Source organism: Pristiophorus japonicus, chromosome 6 (genome assembly GCF_044704955.1).
Source record: "Pristiophorus japonicus isolate sPriJap1 chromosome 6, sPriJap1.hap1, whole genome shotgun sequence".
NCBI lineage: Eukaryota > Metazoa > Chordata > Chondrichthyes > Pristiophoridae > Pristiophorus > Pristiophorus japonicus.
The window spans coordinates 18056633-18068683 of NC_091982.1; the positions used below are offsets into that span (position 1 = coordinate 18056633).

General features: G+C 42.5%; 1 protein-coding gene across 1 annotated transcript in view; it reads right to left on the reverse strand.

The window, feature by feature from the left end:
* Nucleotides 1–718: 718 nt before the first annotated feature.
* LOC139266086 (V-set and immunoglobulin domain-containing protein 1-like) overlaps nucleotides 719–12051 on the reverse strand; it is a 40900-nt gene continuing 29567 nt past the window's right edge. Inside the window, exons 7-8 of the mRNA XM_070883938.1 lie at nucleotides 9010–9136; nucleotides 719–2960 (exon numbers count right to left, since the gene is read on the reverse strand). Coding sequence (XP_070740039.1) covers nucleotides 2717–2960; nucleotides 9010–9136 — 371 coding nt within the window. The 3' untranslated portion in view covers nucleotides 719–2716. The remainder of the gene's footprint in view (nucleotides 2961–9009; nucleotides 9137–12051) is intronic.

A 12051-nucleotide genomic window follows, 5' to 3' on the forward strand; every position in this document is an offset into this window, starting at 1 on the left:
TGAGTCTTCTGTTTTCTAGAGAAAAGTGCCTCAGCTTGTTCAGTCATTTCAGATTGGTATAATCTCTCAGTTTTGGTATCATTCTAGTAAATTTTTATTGCACCTTCTCCAGTGCCTCTATATCCTTTTTATAATATAGAGACCAGAACTGTTCACAGAACTCCAAGTGTGGTCTAACTGAGGTTCTATATAAGTTTAACATAACTTCTCTGCTTTTCAATTCTATCCCTCTAGGGATAGAATTTCAATTTACTGTGCGCAAATCAGCTGCCATGTTTCCCACATTACAACAGTGACTACACTTCAAAAGTACTTCATTAGCTGTAAAGCACTTTGAGACATCCAATGGTAAATGCAAGTCTTTCTTTCTGTAAAAATGAACCCCAGTGCTTTGTTTGCTTTTTTTATGACCTTATTAATCTGATTCTGTTCCATTTTACCTGCCTTTTCTGTTTCCATTTCATACCTGCCTTACTGTCAACCCCACCACCCCACCAACCCACTACCACCCCATCAATTACTTGCACATTCTCTGTGTCCCTTAAATATCTTCAATTTCATTTATACTGCTCTTTGTATCGTCTCATGTTAACATCACTTCAGCCATTTAACCATCTCCTGTTATTAATTTAAGCACTTCACACATCATTCTACTTCTGCTCTTGTATGTGCGTGTGTGTACATATGCCATTTATACAGATATAGGATCAGTGCATTATTTAATAAGGTTTATAAAAGTTACATAGATACAGGAGCACAGCTGATTTAATAGCATATCTATTATAAATTTTGATAAAGGAGCCATATTTTTTCAAGACTGTTTTCAAAAAACATTTCAGTCTGTGTCACAAGACTGCATCACCTGGAACCAGGCCTGTATTATTAGATGATTTTATCTCCATTTTAGATTCCTTAAACCATGGAAAAAATGTTATGTACAAAATGTACTTCCTTTTAAAAAATTACATAGGTGACAATATTATAAACTAAAGGTTTCTCTTCTTTTCCGAAGATATTGAGTCACTGAGGATCCATGGGCTTGAGCTGCTTTTAGCTTACATATAGCTACTCGGAGAGACCTATTAGTCAAATAGAAAATGTTTTTTAAATGACGCTGATTATAAAATGCAGTAAGATATGACAATATAACTTTGATGAACAATTTGATTAGTGAGGTGATGTTAAAAAATTTGGGAGACCATAAGGATTTCAGCACAGCAAAAGACATTTCAGCTATCTGTGCCAGTGCTAGATCTACACTGGAGCTATCTATTCCAATCCAATTACTATATTCTTTCCTTGTACCCCTTAATATTTTTCTTTCAGAGTTTAATTCTCTTTTAAAAGACTCACCTACAGTAACCTTAATTCCATATTCAGGAACCACTTTCTGCTGTTGCATTAACTGGCTTTCTGCATTCCCGACACAGGCAAGGAGCGCACATCACACACAGATTTACACACACAGCACAGAAACAGGCCGCTGATATCTTGAAAACCCAGCTCATGATTTTCCATTCATTAATGATGTTGGATGAAATATTGCTGAGCACAATTTCATAATATATGCTTCTGGCATGCACCAGGTGTGTAATTTTTACCCCATGAGGCACTGGTTCTTCAATAATCCATTCCTCATTGGTGTTTACTCCATATATACATAATACATACACGCTATTTAATAGGCACCCTATCAATTAGAATACTTGCTTAAACAGGAACATTCACAAATACTAGGTAGTGGGTTTTAAGGATAGTGTAATTTCATCATTGGAGCCTGAATTTGACTCCAGACCAGACTGATAGGATGAACCTTTCTGTCCATGCTGGATGTAAGGTTCCATATGAAATAAGTCTGGGCAGTTTCAACAAAGCTTCATGTCACAAAGGCCTTTTTTTGGTTATTATTTAATTTTCTTTCCTCCTCTCCTAAAGACACTTGCCGGGGTAATGTTCTGTGATTAGTGGCAGCCCTGCAATACCTCACCGGAATAACCATTCTTCCTGTATAAATCTAGTCAGTGAATGTCAGCGGGTTATTCGACTGCAGTGGGATTACAGCCAAGTCTAATCCTCTTCTCAATTGACATCAAAATACGGATCTTTGGACAATGATTAGGAACAGGAATTAGGATTAAATTTTCCCTCCTTGGTTGATGGATGCTGAGGCCAATTGGAGCATCCCCACCACTGACCCTATGAGTTAGTCAAATTTAAAATTCTAATTACAACACCATTGTTGTGATTTAGTCTTTGGGCTGGGAAAGTCAGGCAACAAACTAATCATATGGATTAGTGGATATCTGGCACTTGGATCATTGGAGGAGTATATTTTGCCCTGCGTATAAAGTTAAAGAAAAACTGTTTTACTAATTTGGGAAGGTTTATAGTAGTTTAATAAAAGTTTTTTTTTAACTTTACACAGAAGCAAAATATACCCTGGGGCAGTTTTACACCCACTTAACACTTTATGGTGTTTGAGGTGGGGCGATTAATTTAGTTTTTGGGCCTGGACACATTACTTGCAATTGGAGTTTCAACTAAAGGAAAATGAGTTAATTGCCACAGCGCCACTCCCAATAATAGGCTTGTATTGTAATATAAAATACGTTGGTGTGTAAAAAGCCATCATGAAAGTTCTTCTACTTATGTGTAAAATGATAGCTTCAGATTCTGATACTGCTAGAGTAGTAGACTGGTTTTGTGGAAGGGTAACCTAAATGGCCTGTGGACCATCTCCCTCAGTCGCTTTATTTGCTGCTTTTTTAGTGCCAGAGGGAACAGCATTTTCACCCAACAGTGGAGCTTCAGTTAGAGGTTCATGCACATCAGATGCCTCCAGGCTATTCTGGCCTGCCTCTGGCAACTGAGCATCATTTGGGTTTGCGGATGCTGCTGGACCATCATCTATGGGGGCAGCCACATACACAGAGGATGTTTTCCTGGCTTCTTGTTTGACCCTTGAGAAAAGAAAAACAATGAACAGTTATGATATTCCTAACAGCCATGCCATGTTGTCTATGTGATTGAAAAATGCAGAATAACAAGCAACTTCTTTTTTCCTCTCTGATTTTCTTCATTTGAATCCAATCTAAAGGTATTGGTTGTGTCTGGAGTAAAGTCCCATGGGCAACAGTTGCCCTCTGGTTCTTGTCTAGTTCATCATCTTCAGGTATGAGCCTACACAGATAGCGAGTGTCAGCAGGCTACAGGAGCATGGTTTGGTCAACAAACATCCATGCATGTGCTCATTCCAGTGAACCAAAGCAAGAATCTTGGCAGATTTTGCCCTCCCTATCCCTGGGGAACTTTCAACAACAACTTGCATTTATATATATATTTTTATTCATTCACAGAATGTGGGCTTTGCTGGCAAGGCCAGCATTTATTGCCCATCCCTAATGGCCCTTGAGAAGATGGTGGTGAGCCACCTACTTGAACCGCTACAGTCCTATATTAGCACCTCTAATGTAGTAAAACATCCTAAGGTGTTTCACAGGAGCGTTATCAAACAAAATTTGACACCAAGCCACATAAGGATATATTAGAGCAGATAACCAAAAGCTTGATCAAAGAGATAAGTTTTAAGGAGAGATTTAAAGGAGGAACGAGACACCTAGCTTTACCTCACCACCACCTCTCTCGGCCCCTCAACTGTTTGTCCAACATCCAGTACTGCATGAGCAGAAATTTCCTCCAACTAAATATTGGGAAGATGGAAGATATTATCTTCAACCCTCGGCACAAACTCTGTTCCTGAGCCACTGACTCCATCCCAGCTCTACCTCAACTCTCTCGATTCTCCACTGTCTCGAAATTGTCATATTGCTTGACGGACATCCAGTACTGGATGAGCAGAAATTTCCTCCATCTAAATATTGGGAAGACTGAAGCCATTGTCTTCTGTCCCCACCATAAACTCTGTTCCCTAGCTACCGACTCCATCCCTCTCCCTGGCAAGCTGGTGTCATATTTGACCCCGAGATGAGCTTCTGACCATATATCCGCTCCGTCCATGAGGTCATTCAAAACTCTGCTGCTCGTGTCCTCATTTACACCAAGTCCCACTCACCCATCACCCCTGTGCTCGCTGCTCTACATTGGTTCCTGGTTAATCAACTCTTTGATTTTAAAATTCTCATCCTTGTTTTCAAATCAGTTGGAGGGTGAGAAAGTTGGTTCTCAAACCAGGGTCCTAAACTTAAATAAACGAGACTACAAAGGTATGAGGGCAGAGTTGGCTAAAGTGGACTGGGAAAATAGACTAAAGAATGGGACGGTTGATGAACAGTGGCAGACATTTAAGGAGATATTTCATAACTCGCAACAAAAAAATATATCCCAATGAAAAGGAAAGACTGTAAGAGAAGGGATAACCATCCATGGCTAACTAAGGAAATAAGGGAGGGTATCAAATTGAAAACAAAGGCATACAATGTGGCCAAGACTAGTGGGTGGCCAGAGGATTGGGAAACTTTTAAAAGCCAGCACAGAACGACTAAAAAAATGATTGAGAGGGAAGATAGATTATGAAAGTAAACTAGTACAAAATATAAAAATAGAGAGTAAGAGTTTCTACAGGTACATAAAAAGGAAAAGAGTGGCTAAAATAAATGTTGGTCCCCTGGAGGATGAGACTGGAGAATTAATAATGGAGAACAGGGAAATGGCAGAGACATTAAACAAATATTTTGTATCGGTCTTCACGGTAGAAGACACTAAAAACATCACAATAGTGGATAATCAAGGGGCTACAGGGAGGGAAAAACGTAATACAATCACTGTCACTAATGAAGTAGTACTAGGTAAAATAATGGGGCTAAAGGTGGACAAGTCCCCTAGACCTGATGCCTTACATCCTAGGGTCTTAAGAGAAGTGGCTGCACAGATAGTGGATGCATTGGTTGTAATCTACCAAAATTCCTTGGATTCTGGAGCGGTCCCAGCAGATTGGAAAACTGCAAATGTACCGCCCCTATTTAAAAAAGGAGGCAAACAAAAAGCAGGAAACTATAGATCAGTTAGCCTAACATCTGTCATTGGGAAAATGCTGGAGTCCATTATTAAGGATCAATAGCAGGACATTTGGAAAAGCATGATTCAATCAAATAGTGTCAGCATGGCTTTATGAAAGGGAAATCATGTTTGACAAATTTGCTGGAGTTCTTTGAGGATGTATTGAGCATGGTGGATAGGGGGGAACCAGCAGATGTGGTGTATTTGGATTTCCAGAAGGCATTCGATAAGGTGCCACATAAGAGGTTACTGCACAAGATAAAAGCTCACGGGGTTGGGGGTAATATATTAGCATGGATAGAGGATTGGCTAACTAACAGAAAACAGAGAGTCGAGATAATAATGGGTCATTTTCCGGTTGGCAAACAGTGACTACTGGGATGCCGCAGGGATCGGTGCTGGGTCCTCAACTATTTACAATCTATATTAATGACTTGGATGAAGGGACCGAGTGTAATGTCGCCAGGTTTGCTGATGATACAAAGATGGGTGGGAAAGCAAATTGTGAGCAGGACACAAAAAATCTGCAAAGGAATATAGACAGGCTAAGTGAGTGGGCAAAAATTTGGTAGATGGACTACAATTTGGGAAAATGTGAGGTTATCCACTTTGGCAGAAATAATAGAAAAGCAAATTATAATTTAAATAGAGAAAATTGCAAAGTGCTGCAGTACAGCGAGACCTGGGGGTCCTTTTGCATGAAACACAAAAAGTTAGTATGCAGGTACAGCAAGTAATTAGGAAGGCAAATGGAATGTTGGCCTTTATTGCAAAGGGGATAGAGTATAAAAGCATAGAAGTCCTGCTATAACTATACAAGGGTATTGGTGAGGCCAAACCTGGAGTACTGCTTAGAGTTTTGATCTCCGTATTTAAGGAAGGATATACTTGCATTGGAGGCTTTCAGAGAAGGTTCACTAGGTTGATTCTGGAGATGAGGGGTTTGACTAATGAGAGTAGGTTGGGCCTATACACATCAGAGTTCAGAAGAATGAGAGGTGATCTTATTGAAGCTTAAAGATAATGAGTGGGCTCGACAAGATGGATGCAGAGAGGATATTTCCACTCATAGGGAAAACCAAAGCTATGAAACATAGTCTTGGAATAAGAGGCCAGCCATTTAAAACTGAGATGAGGAGAAATTTCTTCTCTCAGAGGGTTGTAAATCTAAGGAATTCTCTGCCCCAGAGAGCTGTGGAGACTGGGTCATTGAATATATTTAAGGCGGAGATAGGTAGATTTTTGAGCGATAAGGGAGTAAAGGGTTATGGGGAGCGGGCAGGAAAGTGGAGCTGAGTCCATGATCAGATCAGCCATGATCTTATTGATTGGTGGAGCAGGCTCGAGGGGCCAAATGGCCCAGAAGAGATGTCCTTATCCCTGGCACCGGGTAGGCAACACAGCCTTCGGGACTCATACTCTCGGCTGTGGAGAACAGTATCTATTCCCCTAATGATACTGTCCCCTGCCACTACAGCGTATCTTTTTAATCCCCCCACTTGAATGGCCCCCTGTATCATGGTGCTGTGGTCAGTTTGCTCATCCTCCCTGCAGTCCCTGCTCTCATCCACACAGGGAGTAAGAGCCTCAAACTTGTTGGACAAGAGCAAGGGCTGAGTCTCCTCCATCACTCCATCCTGAGTCCCCATACCTTCCTCACTCGTAGTCACACCATCCTGTCCCTGACCACAGATCGAATTTAAATTAATTAATTTAATTGGTGTGACTAGCTCCTGGATTGTGGCGTCCAGGTAATTTTCCCCCTCCCTGATGTGTCGTAGTGTCTGCAGCTCGGATTCCAGCTCATCAATGTGGAGCAGGAGTTCCTCGAGCTGCAGACACTTGCTGCAGATGTGGTCGTGATGGACCTCAATGGCGTCCACCAGCTCCCACATGTTGCAGCAGTGACACATTGTCTGCCCCTGCCTTCTCTAATGTATTTAATTAATTAGATTTAGTTTTTAATTATTATTGTTAGGATTGTTGGAGTAGAGTAGGAGAGGTTAATGCTGCGTTTCATCAGCATACGTGTGGAACCTGACGTCGTCTTTTCGGATGACTTTGCCAAGGGACAGCATGTTAAAGAGAAATAGGAGGGGGCCAAAGACAGACCTTTGGAGAGTCCAGAGGTAACAGTGCAGGAGCGGGAAGAGAAGCCATTGCAGGTGATTCTCTGGCTATTACAACAACAACATGTATTTATATAGCGCCTGAAATGTCACAGTGTCCTACACAGGAGTATTATGAGATAAAAAATTTGATACCGAGCCGCATAAGTAGAAATTAGCGCAGATGACCAAAAGCTTGGTCAAAAAGGTAGGTTTTAAGGAGTGTCTTGAAAGAGGAAAGTAAAGTAGACAGGCGACGAGGTTTATGCAGGGAGTTCCGGAGTTTCGGGCCTCGGCAACAGAAGGCACGCCCACCAATGGTTGAGCGATTATAATCAGGGATGCTCAAGAGGGCAGAATTAGAGGAGCGCAGACATCTTGGGGGGCGGGGCGGTGTTGTAGGGCTGGAGAAGATAACAGAGATAAGGAGGGGCAAGGCCATGGAGAGATTTGAAAATAAGGATGAGCATTTTGAAATCGAGGCATTGTTTAACAGGAAGCCAATGTAGATCGTCGAGCATAGGGGTACTGGGTGTGCGGGACTTGTGCGAGTTAGGACACGGGCAGCCAAGTTTTGGATTACCTCTAGTTTAAGTAGGGTAGAATGTGGGAGGCCAGCCAGGAGTGCATTGGAATAGTCAAGTCTAGAGGTAATAAAGGCATGGATGAGGGCTTCAGCAGCGGATGAGCTGAGGCAGGGGCGGAGACGGGCGATGTTACGGAGGTGGAAATAAGCGGTCTCAGTTATGCTGTGGATATGTGGTCGAAAGCTCATTTCAGGGTCAAATATGACACCAAGGTTGCGAACAGTGTGGTTCAGCCTCAGATAGAAGTTGGGGAGAGGGATGGAGTCAGTGACTAGGGAATGGAGTTTGTGGCAGGGACTAAAAACAATGGCTTCAGTCTTCCCAATATTCAATTGGAGTATGACTGGATAGATAAGAATGGAGCCAGGTAGGTGCAGTCTCACCCAGCTGGATGACAGAGGGGAGGAGGATGGAATGGTCAACCGTGTCAAAGGCTGCAGACAGGTCGGGAAAGGCGATGAGGGATGGGTTACCACGGTCACGGTCACATAGGATGTCATTTGTGACTTTGATAAGAGCCGCTTCCATACTGTGGCACGGGTGGAAACTTGATTAGAGGGATTCAAACATGGAGCTCCAGGAAAAATGGGCACAGATTTGGGAGCCAACAACACGTTCAACGGCTTTGGGGAGGAAAGAGAGATTGGAGACGGGGCAGTAGTTTGCAAGGACAGTGGGGTCAAGCTTTTTTTGGGAGGAGAAGGCTGATATTGGCAGATTTCATGAGGAGGGGGGGGGCAGTAGCTGAGGATTAACAATAACAATATCAGCTAACATGGGGGCCAGGAAGGGAAGTGGTCAGCAGTTTAGTGGGAATAGGATCGAGGGAGCAGGGGGGCAGGTCTCATGGACAAAATGAGCTCGTGGAGGACATGAGGGAAGATATTTGAGAAATTAGAGAAAGATGCGAGTTCAGGACTAGGGCAGGGGGGGATCTTAGAGAAAGTTTTACCCAGTGGGCTAGGGGAAGGGAGTGAAGCAGCAGAGGCAGATGGTCTCTATGTCGGTGACAAGGAAGTCCATGAGCTCCTCGCACCTTGTTGGAACCTAGGCCATTTGTAGTAGCTGGCAGTTACCTGGGTCAGATTAGCTCACTAGGTACAGATGGGGATTATTTGTGGGATGTTCCTGGACAATCAAAAGGTCTAGGCAAGGACGCAGGAGAGGACAACTTCTAGTGCTTTTCCCTCTGCTATTAAGAGTCGAGTACAGATGACAAAAACGGGAGATAAAAACGCATTCCTGCAGCATGAAATCTAAAACATTACGCATAACACAGAAGTGAAAATAATACTTACTGAAGTTCAGTATCTTTTTCCACATTTTTCTTTTTCTTGTTTGTAACCACCCAGACAATAGCTCCAATGACCATTGCTACCAGAATTGCCCCAATTATGGCTCCTATAATGTAATCACTGTCAGAAGCTAGAGCACAAAGAAGAAAATGGGGGGGGAAAGTGCTTCAGTAAATCATTTGATCCATGCAGTCAGTCAGTCCAGTGGAAGAGCGCTTGATGCCATTGTTCTGAATAACCTGTCACACTTTATTGATACTCTCTGGTGTATTACTGTAACATTGTGGGCTCAATTTAGGAAGCCCAACAAGTAAGAAACCAAGATGTACACTGTAAAGTAAAAAAAAATCCAATGTGACCATATTGTGTAATTTCAGCTCAGATCCACTGTAATTGTAAACTCAAGATTTCCCAACATTATTGTCAGGCAAAATGATTTCACCCAAAGGATAATAGAAATGTGTAGTAGTAACCAACCAAAGAGATTCCATTTATGATCCTATGCCCAGTTTTCAAGGGTCTACTATTGGACTCGTGGAGTGAAAGTGGTGAAATATTGGTGCTCTGATTATGGCTCAAAATATCGTTACTATGTCTTATCACATTATATTTACTAAATGTAAATAATTGGTAGAATCTTACATAACAACCTAGAAAACTAGCAAATACTGTTGAGCAGCTTTAAAAACAGCTCCATAAAAGAGGACAACTCAAGATTATAATCCTATGATGTGTGAAGAGAATTAGTAACTGGGGCTTTGTGACTTAAACTGTAGGGCTATCCAACATTCCTTCAATTGTGTTGGAGGAAAAAAAGTAAATAAATGAAAGCTTGAAGAGGAAAATTCAAATCTTGTTGGCTCATGCTCATGCAGAAAGTGTTGAATTTGTACGTTAAAATGGTACAATCTGGTTATTATTAAGCACCTTTATACTTCACAGTTGATAGATTTTTAAGCAAAGTAACATGACATTTAGGGACCGAAATTGCCCCTTTTTATAGCCCCGCTAACGCCTCCAGGAGGCGCTAATAGAAACATAGAAACATAGAAAATAGGTGCAGCAGTAGGCCATTCGGCCCTTCGAGCCTGCACCACCATTCAATGTGATCATGGCTGATCATGCAACTTCAGTACCCCATTCCTGCCTTCTCTCCATATCCCCTGATCCCTTTAGCCTTAAGGGCCACATCTAACTCCCTTTTGAATATATCTAACGAACTGGATTCAACAACTTTCTGTGGTAGAGAATTCCATAGGTTCACAATTCTCTGGGTGAAAAAGTTTCTCCTCATCTCGGGCCTAGATGGCTTACCCCTTATCCTTAGATTGTGACCCCTGGTTCTGGACTTCCCCAACCTCGGGAACATTCTTCCTGCATCGAACCTGTCCAATCCCATCAGAATTTTATATGCTTCTATGAGATCCCCTCTCATTCTTCTAAATTCCAGTGAATGTAAGCCTAGCCGATCCAGTCTTTCCTCATATGTCAGTCCTGCCATCCCGGGAATCAGTCTGGTGAACAATCGCTGCACTCCCTTAATAGCAAGAATGTCCTTGCTCAGATTAGGAGAACAAAAATGCACACAATACTCAAGGTGTGGTCTCACCAAGGCTCTGTACAACTGCAGCTAGACCTCCCTGCTCCTACACTCAAATCCGCTCGCTATGAAGGCCAACATGCCTTTCTTTACTGCCTGCTGTACCTGCATGCCTACTTTCAATGACTGACGTACCATGACACCCAGGTCTCGTTGCACCTCCCCTTTTACTAATCTGTCACCATTCAGATAATAATCTACCTACCTGTTTTTGCCACCAAAGTGGATAACCTCACATTTATCCACATTATACTGCATCTGTCATGCATTTGCCCACTCACCTAACCTGTCCAAGTCACCCTGCAGCCTCTTAGCATCCTCCTCGCAGCTCACATTGCCACCCAGCTTAGTGTCATCTGCAAACTTGGAGATATTACATTCAACTCCTTCGTCTAAATCATTAATGTATATTGTAAGTAGCTGGGGTCCCAGCACTGAACCTTGCGGTACCCCATTAGTCACTGCCTGCCATTCTGAAAAGGACCCATTTATTCCCACTCTTTGCTTCCTGTCTGCCAACCAGTTCTCTATCCACGTCAATACATACCCCCAATACCATGTGCCTTAATTTTGTACACTAATCTCTTATGTGGGACCTTGTCAAAAGCCTTTTCAAAGTCCAAATACACCATATCCACTGGTTCTCCCTTATCCACTCTACTAGTTACATCCTCAAAAAATTCTAGAAGATTTGTCAAGCATGATTTCCCTTTCATAAATCCATGCTGACTTGGACTGATCCTGTCACTGCTTTCCAAATGTGCTGCTATTACATCTTTAATAATTGATTCCAGCATTTTCCCCACTACTGATGTCAGGCTAACCGGTCTATAATTCCCTGTTTTCTCTCTCCCTTCTTTTTTAAAAAGTGGGGTTACATTAGCTACCCTCCAATCCATAGACACTGATTAGAGTCCATGGAATGTTGGAAAATGACCACCAATGCATCTACTATTTCTAGGGCCACTTCCGTAAATACTCTGGGATGCAGACTATCAGGCCCTGGGGATTTATTGGCCTTCAATCCCATCAATTTCCCTAACACCATTTCCTGACTAATAAGGATTTCCCTCAGTTCCCCCTTCTCGCTAGATCCTCGGTCCCCTAGTATTTTCGGGAGGTTATTCGTGTCTTCTATCTTTTAGTGCCCAGGCACGACAGCCAGAGCCAGAGTGCACCTCCCCTCCCACCGCCCCCCCCCCCCCACCCCCGCCCCAGAATTGCCACCGGGATTCTGCATTCCCACTCCAAAACTGCCCTGCAACTTTTTCTCTTTCTAACTGCCCAATTCAGCAAGATTTAACAGTACATCTCGGCAAGCGCTAAATCTCCACTTAATTCAAATTGGGCACCCTTGCGTCAGACAATTTAACCCCTTTAAAATTTTAACAAACTATCACTTCCCAAAAGTTCTCAACAGTCACTCTGCTTCCTTCGATACTCCA